General features: G+C 46.6%; 5 protein-coding genes across 6 annotated transcripts; 1 reads left to right on the forward strand and 4 right to left on the reverse strand.

Moving 5' to 3' along the window:
- Window positions 1-9: 9 nt before the first annotated feature.
- Uch-L5 (ubiquitin carboxy-terminal hydrolase L5) lies at window positions 10-1,718 on the reverse strand. 2 transcript variants are annotated; one of them, XM_020961396.2, is made up of 3 exons: window positions 1,624-1,718; window positions 1,452-1,568; window positions 10-1,371 (listed from the first exon to the last, which is right to left on the reverse strand). In XM_020961396.2, the coding sequence occupies exons 2-3, from the start codon at window positions 1,525-1,527 to the stop codon at window positions 473-475; spliced, it is 975 nt and encodes a 324-aa protein (XP_020817055.1). In that variant the 5' UTR covers window positions 1,528-1,568; window positions 1,624-1,718; the 3' UTR covers window positions 10-472. The 2 variants fall into 2 exon arrangements, with proteins under 2 accessions (XP_020817055.1, XP_020817054.1); XM_020961395.2 differs by lacking the exon at window positions 1,624-1,718 and having other exon boundaries at window positions 1,452-1,617.
- A 2-nt stretch (window positions 1,719-1,720) lies between these two features.
- Window positions 1,721-11,733, forward strand: Jarid2 (Jumonji, AT rich interactive domain 2). Its single transcript, XM_020961394.2, has 4 exons — window positions 1,721-2,345; window positions 3,364-10,153; window positions 10,219-10,377; window positions 10,434-11,733. Exons 1-4 carry the CDS (start codon window positions 2,197-2,199, stop codon window positions 10,743-10,745), a joined length of 7,410 nt encoding a protein of 2,469 aa, XP_020817053.2. The 5' UTR covers window positions 1,721-2,196; the 3' UTR covers window positions 10,746-11,733.
- On the reverse strand, window positions 11,633-13,008 carry pall (F-box protein pallbearer). Its single transcript, XM_020961397.2, has 3 exons — window positions 12,834-13,008; window positions 12,632-12,759; window positions 11,633-12,570 (listed from the first exon to the last, which is right to left on the reverse strand). Exons 1-3 carry the CDS (start codon window positions 12,915-12,917, stop codon window positions 11,835-11,837), a joined length of 948 nt encoding a protein of 315 aa, XP_020817056.1. The 5' UTR covers window positions 12,918-13,008; the 3' UTR covers window positions 11,633-11,834.
- Window positions 13,009-13,319: 311 nt separating this feature from the next.
- On the reverse strand, window positions 13,320-14,633 carry LOC110190724 (uncharacterized). The gene is made up of 3 exons (XM_020961346.2): window positions 14,450-14,633; window positions 13,562-13,902; window positions 13,320-13,498 (listed from the first exon to the last, which is right to left on the reverse strand). Exons 1-3 carry the CDS (start codon window positions 14,522-14,524, stop codon window positions 13,390-13,392), a joined length of 525 nt encoding a protein of 174 aa, XP_020817005.2. The 5' UTR covers window positions 14,525-14,633; the 3' UTR covers window positions 13,320-13,389.
- A 259-nt stretch (window positions 14,634-14,892) lies between these two features.
- LOC110190768 (uncharacterized) lies at window positions 14,893-18,282 on the reverse strand. The gene is made up of 5 exons (XM_020961398.2): window positions 17,790-18,282; window positions 17,566-17,718; window positions 16,144-16,393; window positions 15,894-16,078; window positions 14,893-15,804 (listed from the first exon to the last, which is right to left on the reverse strand). Exons 1-5 carry the CDS (start codon window positions 17,889-17,891, stop codon window positions 15,736-15,738), a joined length of 759 nt encoding a protein of 252 aa, XP_020817057.1. The 5' UTR covers window positions 17,892-18,282; the 3' UTR covers window positions 14,893-15,735.
- Window positions 18,283-20,519: the final 2,237 nt, after the last annotated feature.

The following is a 20,519-nucleotide window of genomic DNA, read 5'->3' on the forward strand; positions in this document are numbered from 1 at the left end:
CTCCATTCATTTTCTTTACGTTACACCAAAATGGTTGCTGGTTTTTATTTACGATTTTATATTTAAATTTTTCACTATTAAGGTATTTAATTATCATGGAAGCCACAGAAATCTCTTGCGACTTGAAATAACTTTAAATGCGGTCCAAAAGTATGGTAGGAAATGTTAAAATATTTGATTACATGCTTTAAGACACATTTCTTAAATGAATTTGAAATGCTTGACGATCTCTGTGGTGCCATTGTATATAAATTTAGCTTAACACGCGTATTAGAGTACGGCTTAACTGGCGCAGAAAGAGTGAGAGAGCGGGAAGTGTGTATAAAAAACTAAAGTACAGTACAAGGCAGTGAACACCTAACTCGTAACCAGCAATGGTTGATTGCTTCTCGTTCCTCGCTCCTCGATTCAATCTGTGATCGTGCTTTTCTCACCAACCCCAGATACGGATACTGTAAATGTTGTTCATCTTCTAGTTGGACTCCTTCTTGCGCTGCGCCTGTTCGCGGTCCAGCGCCCGCTGCTTGGCCTTCTCGTAGATGGGCATCAGCTGCCCAGTTTCGCCCAGCATTTTCAGGAGCTCAACGATGAACGGCAAGTAGTTGTGCTTGCGCCGCACGTTCTCCACCTTGTAGCGCTTCTTCTTCTGGATCTCGTACTGGATGTAGGTACGCAGGCTGTTTATCTCCGTCTGGCGATCCTCCTCCGTGTCCATGGCATTGGGAGCCGGATTGAGCAGCTTATCGATCTGCTGTTCGTAAATGCGCTGTCTGTCCGAGATGAGGGCCATCAGGTTAAAGTGTATCTCGCCGTCGCTATAGTGCTGCATGCGCTTCTCAATAATCGGGCGGACCACATCAATCCAGTTCTGCTCCGGCCGGATCTCGCCCAGATCTATGGGGCCTTCGCGAAGGCCGTCCAGCTCGTAGAGACGGCCACCAATGGGCATGTAACCAACAAAGTGGAAGACATCCTCGTCCTTGTTCTGGTTCTTCATGTCCAGTTCGAAGAGCGTCTGGCGGGCGAAGGAGTTGTGCACGGTTCGTATTTGACTGGCGTTGCTAAGCGTGAGGCCCTTGTTGTAGGGATCGAAGCACTGGCAGAACTCCTTGAAGTTGGTCAGCGTCTCGCCCAGCTTAATGTCCTCGTGCTCCAGGTTCATCAGCAGACTCAAGATGGCTTGCGTAGCGCAAGCATTGTTGATCACCTGCTTGGCAAAGAAGATGTGGTCGCGATCCAGCACAACCTTGCCGGCGGGCTCGTCCTCCTGCACCCATTTGAACAGGAAGATCAGGCCGTGGATCGGCTCCAAATTCTTAAACGACTCGCTGTCCAAGCTCCAGATCTCCTCCACCTGAGCGCCATCACAACCTGCACGCATTGGAAATGCAGTTTTTAATTACTATGCTTTTCTTGCCGGCGTCGCTTTGGAAAGCGCGCGATTTACCTACCAAACTCGCGAATAAGCTCCGTGAACACGCCCGGATCGGACTCAATAAGACACCAATTGCCAGCACCGTCGCCCATTTTGCTTTTGGTTCGTTTATTTTCTTCCGGCTAGTGTAGATCTAAACACAAAAAATTAAGCTTTTCTTCGTTCTGTCAAAATTTTTGTCAACTCACAGGGCTAGTACTGACACATCCGATACAATCGATTGTTAAAAATATCGATCTATCGCAGAGACACTGTGCTGCCAGATGCTACCAGGGCTGGCTTAACATCTGGCCACGGTCTGGCAACGCAGACGTCCGCCATGACACAAAGCTGTGGAAGAAGAAGCAGACGAAAAAAATATGTGCAAGCAAATCTCGCGAAAGAAAATGAAATTTGCAACAACTGCCGTGTGTGAAATGTGAACGTGGAGAGTGCAACGCACCATCGAGACAATAATACGCATTTTAGTGATTATTTCGCCTGCGCCCCGCCCCTTAAAGTTGCGAAAATATGAAGCGAAAATACGAAAATTGCCTGCTGCAGCAGAGGCAGCAACAAAATCCGTGTTTGTTGTAGATATACATATATATATATGCAAATCCCATCCGTACATAATACGGGGAGTACGGCGGAGATACGGATCAGCCGCCGTGAAATATAGAATAAGGATATCGGCCCCGCCGCATCCGCAATCGCACCCAAATTTATTCAAAGTCCGAGAGAGCGCGCGAGAAAGAGGCGCGAAAAATTCGCAACACAAAATGGTTGTCTCCAAAGACAACAAGCGTCGCCGCAAGGAGACGGAGACCCCACCGCCCCCGCCGCCGCCTCCTGCGCCAACGGTGGCCACTCCGACGGCGGCCGGAACGGCGACTCCGGCCATTGAGTCGTCACCTGAAATGCCCAAGAGGTGAGAGAGCCAGTGTCATGGAGTAATCCATAGGTTCGCTTTTAAGTGACATAGGAGTGAGTGTGTGGCAGATGACGTCGCAGCGTCAAGTAACGGAGCACTGTGTGTGTGTGTGGGTGGGGGAGTAATTGCTGGAGAGAAGGGGGCACTGGACGCAATTGTATAAGCTACAGAGAGCGTCAACATCGTGTCGTGGCGTTGTTGTTTCCATCGCATTGCCCTTCGCTTGTAACGCGCTCAAAGGGGGTGTTTCGCATCAGCCTCTGCGGTGGGTGGCAGGGGGTATCTACCCCCTCCCCCCTCAACGCAGGTGGAATATGTGGGGAATATGTATGTACAGTGGTTAGTCACTAAGCTGAATATTCGACACAGTTAATTAGCAGCGTCTGTCTGGCCATAAATAACCCAAAAGGGAACATTGAACATCGTCAGTTGAATTCTAATTAATTTTATCACCAGGAGAAGGAATATATAAATAGTTTTTCGGCTTTAATAATAAAAATTACGCCAAACTAAATTATTATTTTTTAATGCCTTTTTCCTTCTTAATAATGACTATGTTGAAGAGGTAAACATGTTTATTTGAATGACAATATTGATATTTCGTTAAAAAAGCTTAATAATGTTCAAAATTGTGTTAAATACGTAATTTTTAAACGGTTTTTGTGAGACAACCTTTTAAGGTTCATATTCAAATATTCATATTATTTCTGATATAAGTATAGTTCCCTTAGAACTAGATCCTTTTAAACACTGATTGTACCATCTTTTGGCTTTTTACTAATTCATATTCCAATTAAGTTATAACAAAATGTATATTATCCCCAATTTGCTCAGCCAAAGGCCACTGTTTATGTTGGGTTCACGGGGTAATTGCATACATAACTCAATGCTTTCTTATTGTCCTGATTGAGGGCTGAAATTGATATTGACTCTTCTCTAATTTGTATCAAGTTGAAATGTTTCCAATTATAATTCACTCACACTGTCCTTTTCTTTTACCACCATTCCCTTGCAGAACGAAGGTGCAGGCTCAACGAAAGTTTGCCCAGGGCCAGAGTGCTCCCACCAGCAGCTCCTCAAGTATTGCCGCTTACAGTACAGCAGCGGCAGCAGGACCTGGCACTGGATCCGGCCCAAGCACCTCAGGAGTGGATAGCTCGCAGCCGCCGATCGAGATCCTGCCAAACAAGTGCCCCAAGGCTCAGGATTTCCTCACCTTTCTCTGCTTTCGCGGCACTCCAGCGCTGCCTGCGCACTTGGACTACCTCAATCAGGGCAAGTCTAAGGATGCGGCCAAGGAGTCTGGCAGTAACGCAGCCGGAGGTCAAGCCAACAATAATAACAACGCCAAAAAGGTCACCAACAACAGTCGACAACAGACGGGAATGGGTGCTGGTGGCAAGAAAAAGCGTGGTCGACCCGCCAAATCAGCGGGCGGAAAGAAAGCAGCGGAGGCGGACACGACGACGTCCACCGAGAAGTCCCCCTCTACGGCAGACAAAGCAGTCAGTGATAAATCCAATCTCATTGCAGTCAAACAGTCTGCAGCTCCTTCGCCAACCCCAACGCCTGCTCCAACTCCTGCTCCCCCTGTGCTGCCAGGTGCTGTCCGGAAAAGAGCGGAGATCGTCACCGATGGCAATCGACGCGGTGGAAGAGGGAGGGCAGCAGCTGTAACTGGCAGCACCACTAGTACAGGAGTAGTCGCCACCTCCAACGATAACAAACGGCGCTCGAATCGTGCTAGCACCAAGGAGAGCAAATCCGTCATAGAAAATGATAACGAATCGGAGGAGGACGAGGAAGAGGATCAGAACAGAAACGATGCGGTCGATGATGATGACGACGAGTTCTTCTCCGCCCACGATGCAACATCTCGCAATGGTGAAGCGGAGGTGAAGGCCGAAAGTCCTGTGAAAGCGGAGGAGAAAGCTAGACGAGGACGTCCATCGGCTGGTAAGAAACCAGCGGAGCCTCCAGCTCTCCCCTCTGAAGCCCAACAATCGGTTCAGAAGGACAAGGCGCCCGTGAAGCGTGTACGTCAAAGGGAATCTCCTATTTTTATACCCTCACCCGAATCCTCGGGCCGGATGACAAGACAGCGGGCTTTTTTCGAGCCCGTCAAGGTTCCGCCGCATCAAGAGGAGACTGCGACACCGGAGCCGCCTAAGGAAGACGCCGAATCACCGGAAAAGTCTGAAAACGAACCAGAGCCCATCAAGAAGGCAAAGGAAGCCACTAAGGAGAAGACGAATTCTAGTATTTATGCCAAAGACGCCAAGCAGCAGCTGGAGAACGGAGACAGTCAACATGGTGCGGGAGCCAAGGGAAAGAAAAGCTTGAATGTCTTTGATTTTAGCTCAGATGACGAACAGCCGCTGGCCAAGTCCATTAAGCTAAAAAAAGGTGGCAAGGGTGCGAGTCCCAAGAAGGGAGGAGCTGCTGCAGCTGCTCCCGCGGTCAGGAATCGTAAGGCGATCGCTAAAAAGCTAGAAAAGGAAAAGCTGGAGAAGGAAAGGGAAAATTTGGAGAAGGAAAAGGAAAGGGCTAAGGAGAAGGAAAGGCGGGAAAAAGAGCTCGAGAAGGAAAAAAAGGAGAAGGAAAAGGAACCTATTCCCGAAATCAAAGTGGAGGAACCGCCGAGTGGAGGAAAACGGGGCAAGGCAGGCAAAAAGAAAGCTGAGGACCCACCAGCCGATGAACAGGAACTAGCACCCCCTTTGTCCAAGAAGGCCACGCCTAATGTTCGTGGATCTCGGAAGTCGGCGAAAGGCAAGGCCTCGGAGGATTCCGCAGAAACAGAGCCTCAGCGATCTCAACGCCCTTCCCGCAAAACCAAGGAGGCAGCTGCCATCTACATGGGTATCATTGGCCACAAACTGCAGCTAGCCGACGACGAGGAGGACGACCTGTCGCTGAGCAGCTTCCCGGACATACCCAATGTTAAGGAGATGGAAAAGATGGAGAACGAGATCAAGCGCAATGCGGCGGGAAAGTTAAGCGTGCCGGAGGCCACGACGGTGCTTCCGGCAGGCAAATCTACCCGTAAGCCGTCACCCCGACCCAAGGATTCGTCAGCAGGCGCATCAGCCCCACGAGCAGTCAGTAAGGACGAGTCCCCCTCCCCTCCAGAAGCCGAGGAAGAGAAGCCACCGCCCCCAGCACGACGTGGACGTCCACCCAAGCAGGGAAAGACATCTGGCGGTGCAGCGGCACCGCCTCCGCCTCCAAAGCCGCCCATCGAAGGCATGCTGGTGAAGAAGGGCTCCCTAGCCAAGATATCCGAGCAGGCCAAGCCCAAAGCCAAGTCCGAACATTCGAAAGTCGACTCCGACGAGGAGGAGGACTTTCTCATCAACGAGGAGCTGAACGAAACAAAGCGCAAGCTGGAGAAGAGTTTCAGTGACTCGGACGACGAACCGCTGGCCATAAAGGTGCCATCCGTGATGGTGGCGACGTCGTTGGTCAAGGAAAAGGAGGAAGCAGCGCCCGCAAAGGTGCTCAGTCCACAGCCCCCAAAGGTTGTAGCTACGCCATCGCCCACCATCTCGGCTCCTGCTCCAGTATTCTCTGCTGCCGCCACACCACCTCTGTTGACGGTGCCCACAACCCCGCCGGCCACCACCAGCACTCCCACCACCCAGCTGACTATGCTGCCGCTGACGGCAAAGGCCACGCCAACTCTGGGCGGCCCTATGCCCACCATGTTCCCGGGCATGCATGCTAGTTATTCGCCGGTTAAAGCCATGGAGAAGAAGCCGCCGGTGCCCACGTCAAAGATCCTCAATGTACCCGCCACCTATGCGCTGCCTGGGAGTGCCAGTGGGAGCGGAACGGTAGGCGGTTTCCAGAAAACCTCCTCGTACCTGCCGCAAGCATCGCCTCATTACCATTCCGGATATGTCCGTCCGCCGCCCACGCCAACACATCAGTTCGGCGGCGGCGGCGTCGGCGGGGCACCGTCTGGGAGTAAAACTCCATCGCAGGGCACAACTTCCTCGTCCCCGCTGAAATATCAGACGCCGCCAACCACATATCCGCCACCCATCGAGGCGTATCAGTGTCCCAAGATCAATCCTAACTTTCTTACGCCCAAATACGAGCGAAGTCCATTGCCGCCACCGCGTTCGTCGGCCAGCAACAGCTTTCCCAGCCCTTCGCCAGTGAAGTTTATGCCCACATCAAGCACAACGGTCACCACAACAACCACGGTGGGCACACCGTCGTCTATCGCCAACACTAAGAGCCCCTTGGCTCCGCCTCCGCCATCACCGCCGGTTAGTCAGGTGATGATTCAGACGTCCAGCTTGAATCTGAGCACGAGCATAGCGGCCACCGTGAATGCAGCACCAATGGCCGTGGCATCTACGTCAGCAGCGGCGGCACAACAAGCGGCTGCACAGGCGGCAGCAGCAGTAGTGACTGGAGGAACCACAACAATGGCCACAGCGACGCCACCACCAGCGCACAGCAATAACGCAGGAGCTGGTGGAGGTGCTGCCGCCGCTAATTCCGATCCCCTAAAGGATGAGATTGGGAGCATCCTGGCTCAGGCCACCCTCATGCCTAGCAAGGAGGAATCTGGAAAGATCTTTGGCATTGCCAGCGTGAGTTTGGCCCAGAGTTCGGGGCCGGACAACACCAAGTGTACCCTGGGCAAGTGCGGGTCCATTCACAAGCCGGTGCTCGGACCAGTAGTGCCCACGGAGGGTTATTTTGGTGACCAGTTGTCCAGCAAGGAGCGTCGCAAGGCGAAGGTGAATATGACCCATGAGCAAATCCAGAAGTGGCTTATCGAGTGCTCATCCAATCCGGATGAGATTCAGGACGATTTGGACGATGATTTCGATGATAGTCTGCGCCCGCAGCAATCCACAACACCGCCGCCCACAAGGGATGACAAGGAACTGAGTGCCAGCTTCAGTTCCTCATCGAAGAACACGCGGGGTGATCTTGGCAAGAGCGAGAGCGCCTGGTCCGCCAAGGGACCCTCACTGAAGGCCACGCCCGTGCTGGTCACTCCACCCAGCCGCAAGGAGCAGTTGGAACAGGCAGAGGCGGCCAAGGATTGCTGCGACGCCTTGGACTACGACAAGTCCTCCACGCCAGTGAATCTCACACAGAAGCTGACCGCCAATGAGACACTTACGGTCACCGCCGACAAGAAGATCAATGAGCGAAAGACCAAGGAGTCGGCCAAGGCATCCTCGACAGCCAAGACGGCTGGACAGCAGTCACGCAGTGCCGCCGCCACGCCTCCCACTCCCATTTCGACGCCCACTCCCATACCTCTGGCCTCAGCCAAGAGCAGTCCCACACCGCCGCCAGTAACCAAGCAGAAAGCGGAGAAGGGCAAGAGGAATGCCGTGGCAGGAACTGGAGCAGCTGCAATGCCTTCACCGCCGCCCGCGACACCAACTCCGCCGAATCCGAAACGAACGCCGGTCTACAACCAAAAGGGTAGCAGGGCACAACAGCAGCAAGCGCAGCAACAGGTGGAAGCAAAGCCAACAGCTAATCTCACCACTGCAGCGGGCGCCAAGAAAGAATCTGTCTACGCCTTTAGCAAGGAGGAGGAGGTGACCAGCAACAAGCCGGGCAGCAATCGTCGGCGTGCGGATCCCAGTCCCGTACCTCCTGCTCCAGCTGCCGTGCCCAATGCGCTGAGTGAGCGATCGCCGACCAAGAAGCGAGCAGCAGCGGCGGCGGCAGCCACAGCAGTCCAATTGACCCTGAGTCCCACGGAGAACTGTAAGATCGAGGGTAAGCCGAAGGCCACGACAGGAAGGGGTGCTAAGAAGGCGCAACAACAGCAGGTTGCTCCACCTGCTCCTACTCCAGCAGTAGCCCCAGCCGCAGCACCTGTAGAAGCCAGCGGGGACTCGGATGCCGAGGGAGCCACCTTCTACATACCGCTTCAGGGAGCAGGCGTAGGCGGTAGTGGAGATGGCGGCATCCAAGGTGTAGCAGTCAAGCTGGGACGCGAAGGACCCGATGGTCCCAACCAGAAGGTGGTGATGCAGGCCACGCTGGTGACCAAGGCCCAGATGGACACCAATTCGAAACCGCTGCCCGAGTCGCTGAATACCAACGAGCTGGTAAAGACACTCCTTCATGCGGCCAGCAATGATGCAGCCTCCGCTACGACCACAACCAGCCTGAAGAGCACGCCCAAGGCAAGCACTTCGGCAGCAGCGGGAACGGGAGCGGCAACTGGCACTGGCACAGGTACAACTACTGGTCCGGGAGCAGCGTCCTCCAGCTTGGTGCGTGTTAACTCCAACTCGTCGCTCTTCTCTGGTTCGGCCAAGTCGAGGACAGCCGCCCAGACGAGTAGCACAGCGGCGGCCGTAGCCAAGAAGTACAAGGATGACACACCCATCAAGATGGCCAATAATACAGCCTTTCCGCGCCACGACGATCCCACCCAAATGGTGGAGGCACCCATCTTCCGGCCCACGGAAAAGGAGTTCGCCGATCCCATTGAGTTTATTGAAAGGATCACACCGATTGCAGCCAGGTTTGGCATCTGCAAGATCATTCCGCCGGCGAGCTTTAAACCAGAGTGCCGGATCTCGGACGAGATGCGATTCACGGCTTATAATCAGTATGTGCACAAGATGCTCCACCGCTGGGGGCCCAGTGCCAAGGAGCTGAGTGCGATCAAGAAGTATTTGGCAACCCAGAGCATTGTGATGAATCATCCTCCGTGGATCGGTGGCATGGAGGTGGACCTACCGCGGCTATATCATACGGTCCAGGAGCTAGGCGGTCTCAAGGAGGTGATCGAGAAGAAGAAGTGGTCCCGGGTGGCGGAGGAAATGTGCATACCCAAGCTGGCCCAAGATCGGGTGACCAAGCTGGATGATATCTACTGCAAGTACCTGCTGCCATACGACACGCTATCGCCGGCGGAGCGCCAGAAGCTCTTTGACGAGGTCGAAGCCGATTGGGCCAAGCGGGAGGCAAGGGCACGTCGGAATGCGGATCGATTCGTGAACACGGAGAGCGTGTCCAACGAGGAGGACGATGTGAGCAGCGACGAGGATGAGGAGTCCGAGGAGGAGATCGATGGCGTGTCCATGGAGTGTATAGTCAAGGGTCGGAGCATGCCCCTCAGCCAGTTCTATAGAATAGCCCGTAATACAATGGCGTTGTGGTTCAAGAGCACCGATCCCACAGTCAACGAAGTGGAGGCTGAGTTCTGGCGTCATGTCGCAGTTCGCGATAGCCATGTGTGCGTCCACTCGGGCTCCATTGACAGCTCCGGTTGGGGCTATGGCTTTCCTAGCCCAGGTCCCAAAGGCAAGGGCTCCAACTATGCCAAGCATCCGTGGAACCTGAAAGTGCTAACCAATAATGCTGGCTCTGTGCTGCGCTCCCTGGGCCCAGTTATGGGTGTTACCGTGCCCACACTCCACGTCGGCATGCTATTCTCCGCCTGCTGCTGGTACCGGGATCCCCATGGACTGTCCTGGATCGAGTATCTGCACACGGGCGCCTCAAAGCTGTGGTACGGCATTCCCGATGATCAGAGTGCAAACTTTAGATCGGCTTTGACGTCGCTGATTCCGACGCATTGCCAGAACAAGACCATCTGGCTGCCCTGTGATACGGTCATGGTGCCACCGCATATGCTCACCGATCGTGGCGTGTCGCTGTGCCGCATCGAGCAGAAGCCGGGCGAGTTCATTGTGGTCTTCCCCAGGGCCTACACCTCCAGCCTAGCCACTGGATATGTGGTTTCTGAGAGCGTCTACTTTGCCACCATGTCGTGGCTGGATCTGGCCAAGGATGATTTCAGGGTGAGTGAATCCTTGCATCCCTTATAGAGTAATCTAATTTCTAATCACGTTTATACGTTTTTCAGGACATCCATGAAAGCTGTGAGCCCGCCATGTTTTCACTGGAGCAACTGCTCTTTGCCTTGGGCTACGATCAGCGCGTAAACTCGGAGGCCCTGCATCAAATGCTACCCATGCTTAATGAGGTCTGCGAGAAGGAATCGGCAGCCAGGGAGCAGCTTAGGGTAAGTTTTTTGATTGTATTTTTTGCAACATTTTGCCTAATTTTACATATTTCCAGGCTGCCGGTGTGACATCCACTGAGAAAGTGCAGGCGGAGAAGGGACAGAAGGCCAAGAAGCAACAACAGCCGCCGCACAAGTCCATTGAAAGCGAGTGCGATCTGTGCCGCGCCAACCTGTACATATCGATGGTGCGCACTGAGGAGGGCAGTATTTACTGCCTGCAGCATGCGCTCAAGAACCTCAACAACGGAAACATTCAGGCCAAGCAATGTAAGCTAATCTACGCGTACAATGTGGACGACATACAGCAGTTGATCCGTCAGCTGCAGGAGAAGATCAACCATAAGGCGGCGGTGAAGAAAAAGTAGCATCGTCGGCGTCGTTACTAAAAGGGGCGGCGCGCAAGACAACGGACTTACGATGCGGGATGCGAGATTATGATGACGCAGGTAGAGACGCAGATGAATGTACATATTGTATGGAAGATGTGTATACTACGTATGTGATTCGCCATCTTTGGGTGAAATATGTAAAGTGATGACTACCAGAGTTTATTGATCTTTGTGACGTATTAAGGAAGGAGCACATATATATATATATATATATATATATATATATATATTTATACAACATTTATCTCCCAGTTAACCAACTGACACCATTCACTAACTGTATGATAAATAGAAGCATCTATAGGCTAAGGATCGGTTTACAATTCAATGCGCGGCAATGCTTTCACCTTTGATTAGTTTATACAATTATTTAGATCTTTAGGAATTTTGCAATCATTTTGTTTTCCATTTTCGTTTATTTTTTGTTATGCCATGTGTACGTACCCCCCTTTTCCCTACCCCTTCCCCCTCCCCCAACGAGAAATGTTATTAACCTTATTAACCCTTGTGTTGTTGTAAATATAGAGCGAGCCTGCCCTGCCTAGTGTATGTAGTTAGCTATCGGATTAAGAGAGAGAGGAAACCATGCTTAACGTGTTGCAATTTCTACCTACCTTTTGTACGCTAAGATATAACGAGTAATTAAGTAATTAATTGCGCCTCCGCAACCACACTCCCCCCTATAGAGCACATACAATAACAGGAGACCCGGGATGGATCCTCCGCCCAGCTAACGAACTAACGAACGAAAGCCAGAGTTACTATCGATTCAACCAAAAAAGTGAAAAGAGAAAATAGCGATACAGATACAGACGCAAAATCCAGATCAAGGACAACAGGCAATAACTGCAATGAGAGGGAACTTTTTCACTAAATGTTCAATGTGTATTTATATTTAGAAGTAGTCATAATAATACATTTTAAGTAACAAGTGCAACAATAAATCTTAACGCGATATATCGAAGCTGCTGCACCTGGCCCTAGTTTATGCTAAATTCTGCCTTGATGGGAGGATGGAGGACGAGAGTTGTTCTCTAAGCTTAATTTGATAACCTAAATCCCTGGCTAGACCTTGGGCTTTTTCATTGCGGGGCAGTCGGTGCTGGCCACTGCCTGCCGTTTAATGGCCCCGCCGGGCATATTGGCCACCACATCCTCTAGCTGACGCTTCAGTTCGGACACCTGGGTGGTTAGTTCTGTGATGGTGCTGTTCGCCTCTTGTAGCCGACGATCCTGCACCTTCCGCGCAAACTCCAGGCTACGCACCCGCTGTACGATCCGCTTCTGCAGCTTGTGCTGCTTGATCAGGTGCTTCTTCAGTCGCTCCGGACTGGAACTGGAGTTCTCCGCTGGTCTCGCCTGATTGTTGGCGCAGAGCGGTGAGAGCGACACAATGGCCTGGTGGATGGCATGGTCGACGGGCCGACTGATCCCTGTTCGTTTGACGCCACTAAAGCTAATGTCGCCGAGGGTCCGGCATACCACAAGGCGAGTGCCCGCCGCCGTGGACTCGGCCAGTTGCTTGCGGTGCTCCAGTTTGAAATTCACGGCAATCTTCTCGTCAAAGTGTTCGATGGCCATCGAGGAAATGTCACGCAACTCTTGAAGTACCTCATGTGGGCGCAACTGCTTGGTGGATACGCTCAGGATGCGTAATATGCCGATTATCTCGTCCAGGACACGACCCGGTATAAAGCAGCAGATGTTGAGGTCAATAAACTTGGAGTATGTCATCGTCAGCATGGAGATTCGCGTCTCAATAGAGGTAAGGATATCTGAGTGCCGGGAAAGTATGTGGCTCCTAATCGAAAAGGTTTTATGATAGTCGCAGGTAACTCTCCAGAAACATCTCCAACACTCACCTTCGCTCGGACTCCCGGCGTGGCAGCATGGACTTGATGCGCTTAAAGCTCTTGGCATGTTCCAGTATAACTTTATTAAATCCGGCATTTAAAACTTTCTGGCAGATGTAGTTAAACCTAGTGCAGACCTGGTAGAAACGTCTAGTTTTAGTCACGGGTCGAAGACTTTAGGGGGACTGGATGATTCTCCTGGCTGACTCACCTCTCGCTTTTTCGCCACCTCGTCGTAGGACAGCAATTCGAAAATGTCCTGAAGCACTGTCTGCGGCAGGTCCAAGAGATTCATTTTCTGTTCCCTTATGGTCTATTATTTTTTTCGAGATAATTTTGTTCGAGTTTTGATGTTATTTTGATACGGCAGTGATGGGAGAGTTGAGCTGCAAAAACATCGGCGAATCGATAATTAAAAAAAAGCAATACATCGATATTCGATCATGGGTAGGTGGTCACACCTTAATCGTTTTCTACCTTGACGTTGCCAGATGGTGAAAGGAAATTGACCGTTTTATTTAATTTCTCAGTCAAAGTATGTTTGTTTTCTTATTCAATGGTTCATGGAGGGCAGGGTATTTTTACTGTCAAAAATGTCTGAGATTCGCGATTGCCATTGGTTTTTTAAAGAAAAAGCATACATTTTAAATATTTATAATTTTAAATTTGTTAGTGTAAAATTAAACTTTCAATCCACTTGTTATATTTATTCTTTTTTTATTTACAAAGTGAAGAACAACAGCAACAAAATTAGAATAGAAATGAATCTAGGGTTGTATCAGAAATTTACTTGCATCATGAAAATCATGACCAAGAGGCTCCAGCTCAGGCTTCTTTTTGGGAAAGTAAGGATTGTGCTCCGGGTCGGCATTCAAACTAAAAGAATTAATCAAATTAATTAAAAAGAATATAATTTGCTTAAAGAATTCTGAAATGTACTTATAAAAGCTGGTGGCCTCCTCGCACTTGACGTTGTACCACCAATCGCAGGCGAACTCCTTCTGATTGAATATGGTGCCATTGGTGCAAAGGAACGAGGCACCCTGGTGACCCTCGCGTCCATCGTGGCAGACATGATACGCCTGGCAACCCGTCTCCACATTGGCATACATGCCGGGAGTGGCGGGAACATTGTGGCAACTGAAGTGCGTGTGGGGCACCTCATGGTAGACCGGATAGTCCACGCCCGGAACTCCAGGTATCTTGTTCAGATCTTGCTTCTCCTCATGATGCTGGGGCGTGTGTTCCGGTTGAGGTGGATTGAACAGATATCCGAATTTCTATAAAATCACAAACTTTGTATCAAATGACAGCTATTGCATAAGAGAGATACACTTAAAAGAAAATGTGTTCTGGTAAAAATATTAGACTGATACGAACTTATGTGACCGATTTAAATGAATATTTATATTATTTGGATCTTAATATCAATTATATTGATACTATTTTATATTCATATTTGATGTAGATATTGGAAAATCCTCAAGTCTTCTCTTACTTGAAATCCATTAATTTTCTCTGTGCAGAGCCAGAGCTCGTGCCCCAATCCGGTTTGGTTTCGAACCACCTATACCTGGCCTCCGTCTCCAGTTTCCCCGGATCAGTGCTCATTATGTTATAACTACACATGGCCACATATGAGTGTGTGTACCTCAATTGCAGGTTGTGTGTTACAATTTTTGGGTCAAAAGTGAACGTGGCCAAGACAAACCAAGACAAACGAACCCAGAGCTTTGTCAATTGGGGTGTCGCATGCTAGCTCTCATCTTAATTGATTCCTCAGCGTAATTGTAGACCCTCCTCCAGTTTCACCTCGAGGATCCTTACCTGCACTTCGATGGCCACCACGGCTCCGATCACAACCATAAGGCAACAAGAGAAACAGACCAGCTTCTGCATCATTTTCCTGCCTGCTCTGGTTTCTGGTATCTAGGAGGGAGAGTTTTGCTGTTGAGTTTGGACCTGGAGTTGCAGCCACGACCGTCCGAGTTGGGTTTGAAAATCACACTGAGCTGCAGTTTTCCAGTGGCGGCCACTTGAGCGTGCGGCAGCGGCTCCTCCAGCGCTAGAGCTTTCAAGGGTACACCGCCAACCGCTGCCAGAGATCATTAAATGGTTTCGATTTTCACGATGGAAGCTTTTTCCACCAAACGAAAAATTGGCAATTGGCAAATTACCGTTCGCTCTGCTTTAATTATATTGCCAAAAGTAAACGAAACGCTGGAAGCTTGCTGCTCCCTCTCTTCCCCACATAATTATGATATAAATTGTTTATGGCAGATGTGGGAAAGTACAATGCAGCCACGGCGGCTATGGTTTATTTTGCAAGATGCTCGCTCTGCTCGCTTGTACAAATTGTTTACGCTTAACTAGCTAAAAGCGATGACCGGGGCTTAGATGCTATAATACGTGAATGGGTTAACAGGCGATGGGTGGATGCAAACGGTTACACAGAGGAAAATTATTTAATTATAATCTTTATCTAGAAAGCAAAAATGATTTAAAATGGGTTGTAATCTGTACAAAAATTAAAATTTCATACTAGTTTTAAGTTGAGAAAGACTGCAATATAATCAGGGATATTATACAAATTTCATTTAATTTGGAATCTATAAATCTATCATACTCCATCTCATACTTTAGATTTCTACAGACTATTAGAAAAAATGTTTCATGAAGTATTAAGTATTTCAGCATATACCTTTATCTATTATTAAGTTAATATTCAATTAATAACCCTTTCTGTTGAAGGTCTGATCAGTGTATTTTACTATAAACCATCTGAAAGTTCTTTAAATATAATGAACTAATTATTACGAATAACATGAAATTCAATTGTGAAATATTTGAAAAATATATTTTTGAATCTCCACTTTCTCTCAGTGTATGGGCTGGGCTTGTAACGGCTTGCATAGCTTGGGAATGGGTATGGGAATGAAAATGAAAATGCACTAATCGGTGAGCGGGCGTATGGCAAATGTTTTGAAATGATATGCAGTTGGTTAGATAATGGTTACGACTCGTAAACCTCAAATTAAGCTACATATGAACATAATGCGCCATAAGTGTATTCATAAATTCTACTAAAAATCGCTCATTTACAGCTTTAAAAACTAATAATTCTTGCGGGCCATTTGCGGCAGGTTTAGTTTGTTCAGCAGATCGTCAAACTCGCTGAAGAGCTGTGCAAAAAAAGGAATTAAATAATAAATAAATTAAAAGAATAATTATTACATCAGTTTGTCTGGCGACAACAAGTCGCCCAACTCACATGGGTTGTGCCATAGCTGTCCACATAGGTCTTGCTGCCCCGGGAGGTCTTCTTGAAAGCCGGCAGCACCGGACTGTGACCATGCAGGAGATTCACATTCTGATACGACTGCGCCTTGGCCGATCCGGCCAGTGGGTTTGTCTGACTCTTGCCCACCGTCGGTGCCAGGTCCAGAAAGTTTGGCACTAAGTGGGGGGAATGGGGAGATAAGAAGAAAACCAGGTGGCCATCCCAACCCATCGCTACTCACTCTTCTTGGGCTGCAACTTGACCTGGTTAAGCAGGGGATTGTGCAACTGGAGCTGTCGGTAGACGGGCAGGGCGTGCTTTGGCGGCACCAACACGTGCTGGCGTCCCACCGCCTGTGGATACAGGTAGGTCGTCTCCACCGTTGGCACCTGGCGGTAGTGGTACCTCCCCTCTCGCGGCGTGAACCTGCCATCAGAGCTGAGGGCAATGTGGAAGACGGTGCGCATGGGTTTGCTGTAGTATTGATATACCTGGTGAGGGAAATTAATAATTTACTATTTGGTTAAATTAATACTTTATGTTAAAACTAGTGTACTATTTGTTCAGAAATGTATAGCTTTATTATTCTTTAATTATATATGGTCCTGATAGCAAGAATTTACTTTTAGAGTTTATTGCACTAGCTGGACGTGCATAAACCAGTAAAATCATTAAACGTACAAGTTTTTATTGCATTTATATTAGAAATGATTGTTAAATTCAAATTATATTATCTACACTTTGCTTGAGTTTTAAAATCATAAATTATGGTTAAATCAATATCATCAATAAATATTTAGAATGTATCTTCAAAATTATTTATACAAGCTTCAATCCTGTAAAATAAATAATTAATGATATAATATTATTTTACAAGAACTTCCAATACAAATTTCAGAAAGACGTTTTGTCTTATTTTAAAAGATTCTTTGCATAATTCCATAACCTTTCTTGTTTAATATTATTTTTATGTTAAATTGCTCGACTTTTATAATAACTTCCTATACAAACACCTAACAATACAAATGTTGAACAATCTTTACAAAATGATTAATTAATAATTAATTAATTAATTCCTTAATATGCCAACTAATAAAGGTAAATAAATACATTAATAAAAACATTCATGTTTTTGAATGTTTAAGCTTTGATCAATCCTATATGATACTTGTATGGAATTTGATCAAAATACTTTTGGTACATTTTAAACATTTTACCAAAGACAATGTAAACCTTGAACTACTTTCAAAGTAGGTAAATTCCGACCGGTTTATAACTACTTCCCCATTTTAATATCCCTGCAAGGTAATCTAATTTTAATCAAAGCTTAAGTACTCATTTCCGATCCTGAAAATCAACATTTTATAAGAATTTCACAAAAACAAAATCTAAAAATCTTGTATACATATGTATATATAAGAATATAATTTTATATTAAATATTCCTTTTATTACATTGTAATAATAATATTATATCTTGTATCTTTAATTTTATAATAATAATTTTATATTAAATATTCCTTTTATTACATTGTAATAATAATATTATATCTTGTATCTTTAATTTAACAAATCCAAAATAAGTCATATTAATAGTAGGTTTGCCATTATAATAATAATTTAGTAAGACAACTATAAAAGGACTTTCCCTTTTCTATATTTACCTGTGGACTCCTCTGCTCGGGCACTATGCCATCGGGCACTGCGATGCCCTCCTTTTGGAGGCGATTGAGAAACAAACGATCCGTTTCGAAGGCTGTGTCCGGGATCTTGCCGCCCGCATGGGGCAAGACTTGCTCCCGATAGATCTGACGTTTCTTGAAATTGGTTTTGTGACAGAACTATTATTTATGAACCTAACAATACGTGTCATCCATGAAGTACACACCTTGTGGTTACGTTCCGCCAGCTCAGAGTCTTGGGCAATTATGCTTGGACTCAGGCAGAGATACAGCACTGCGATTAGCGAGATCACCAGGGGTGATGGCATTTTCAACTAATTATTTTATGATTTCAACTGGGTTTCTATTGTTTTTTCTTCTTTAATGGTTAATGCGGAATTCAAACTATTTCCGCTATAAAATCTTTAACAGAAAAGGTCAAGTTGATCGACGACAGGCACTGGCACTCGCGGAACGGCAGACAAACGTTAAGAGCTCCGTACACAAATCCAGATGCGAGACATTCTTCGATATTCGACAGGTAATTGCACAAGATTCGAGAAGACAACAGACGACGACAGATGAATGACGAGCAGAAAGAACGATCGAGCGACACGATCACGTGAAGCTACCTGGTAAGTGGATCCCCGATCCGATCCGATCCGATCTCCGATATCTTGCAGTTACGTTGTGGACGCGTCGACGGTGCCAAACATAATGAATGCAAATGCACAACGCCGATCTCCGCCAGACCTATGGCGGTATAGCGGGTGCCCGTCCTCTGCCACTGCCGGCAGCGAGCGGCTTTCATCATCATCTTCATCATCATCATCACTATTATGTATCATCATGAAAAGCAAGAGTAGTTAGTAGTAGTTTTAGTTTTATTTTAGGCTTAACCCAAAGACGCTGAACCCTGAATGATTTCCCATTGCTTTTACTTAAGCTGCAAGTACACTGAGATTAAAATGATATTCGTGGGCGGATTTCTATCCGAAATGTAGGGACAATTTGATGATATGATGGTGGGAAGTTATTCAAGAAACACCCTTTTTACAACCATCTTTTAATATAAAACATAAAGCTTTAAGAACTAGGTTATTTAGCACAAGTCTCTTTAGTATTATTTTTTGTTTAATTAAGAAACTATATATGTATATCTCTTTAAAATAAATATATATCAAGTAAGGATACTATATTTTCCATTAGAGAGGAAAAAGGGACAGAAAAACTTTTAGTTTTCATATAGAATCTTAAGAACCGAAGTGTTGAATAGTCTCGATATATAAATTTGTCGCTTTATCTTATTAAAAAGCTTAAAAATCGATCTCTCCCTAAGCTTACAATATTTTAAGCATATTTTTGGCACATCTTTATTTGTATAAGGTTAAGATGTAATGTACTTTATTGTAAAAACTTTTGTTAAAACTCTTTAAAAAAAACAAATAATTCAAACTCTTTCCGAGTAAACCTCCCTAATATTTCCAACTTGACGGTGTATTAGTTTTATTTGCGGTTTTTAACTGGAAGTGGCAACAAAATCATTTTGCCCGAATTTCCTCAATTAATCTTTTTTGGCGAACTTGCTGCCCCCGGTGTCCAACCACGTCCATGGTGATGGGGCTGACGGGTCGGCTACTTGACTTGAAAGTCACAGCAGAGGAGAGATCCCTTTTTATTTTAAGGTCTCCTCAACAAACATCTTTGTTATACATAATTACGCTGGTTTCTTGGACAAAACAATTTTTGGTATTGTTCCAAACCTTTTCCTCGTCTCAAGTTGAAAGTGAATGGCTTGGAATTGGATTGGTGTGGATTGCTTTTCGGTTCGAAGCTCATAAACCTTTTGTTTTTGCCCATTTTTGCAGTTGTTTACTGATTGCGCCCCCCAAAAGTCAACACTTTTCCTAAACGCTTCTCATATTCATTGATTGTTTTCGTTATTATTTTTAAATATTTGTGTAATTTTTTCTCCTTGGTAGTCACTTACTGCTGACTTGCTGCTTAAGAGAGCTCTTTTGGATGATGTTTTCTTTTCATCTCACAAAAGTTTTGTTTTGTAAATAATGCGGTTTATTGGCGCTGCCAGGGCCTTGAAGGTATATTATAAAAGTGTGGAGTGGTGCTAGTGGTGAATGCTTGAAAGGCCGCCTTTCTTGGAGGATAATTGAGTTGGTAATAATAATATATAATAATATATTTTGCAGCCTCCTAAGCACGTGCCTTTAAGGGGAGTTATTGCATCATTAAAGATCATTAAGCAGAGGTAATATCTTATCTTTACTTGAAGAAACGTTTCTATATTCTAAGAAATTATTATTATAAGAACACCATGTTCAGAACTTATAAATAAAACAAAAATTAAATAAAGAAAGTAGGTTGGATATCTGACTTTCTGGACTTTTCTTAATTCTACTTTAAAATTAATAGACTACATTTAATCTACAAAGAAACTCTTAAACTCATTCAAATATCAACCAAATATTACCAACTCCCAATTAAACCCTAACTTATAGACACATATTCCCACGCTTCCGTATCCAAAAACCAATACTTATTAATTCCAAAAGCATATGAGCCATAGAAATTTGACAATTCATATGAGGCGAGCGTGTTAAATGTAAACCCAAAGGCAATGTTTAATGCAAAAATCGGAGGGGAAAGTGTGATCAGATAGAGAAATGCGATAAGAACGCCTACAAAGAGATCATTATTCGATATTCCAAACACAAGCGAAAGGCCTACTTACAAACAAATTCGAACTGCATTGAAAGATTATGCAATATCGCCGCCGAAAATGGTTTAATGTTACAAATTACAAGCCACGAACAGACCGAGAAGAAACCAAAAATAAAGCGAGTCTGCTTCTGCTACGCGATTGTAAGATTTAGACCTTGGCTCAATCAAGATGCAGCCACATTGGTCCATTGAGGAGACAGACCCAGACCAGAGATTAA

The sequence above is a fragment of the Drosophila serrata genome, unplaced genomic scaffold, assembly GCF_035046125.1.
Source record: "Drosophila serrata isolate PLE 108 unplaced genomic scaffold, ASM3504612v1 contig_272, whole genome shotgun sequence".
Classification (NCBI taxonomy): domain Eukaryota; kingdom Metazoa; phylum Arthropoda; class Insecta; order Diptera; family Drosophilidae; genus Drosophila; species Drosophila serrata.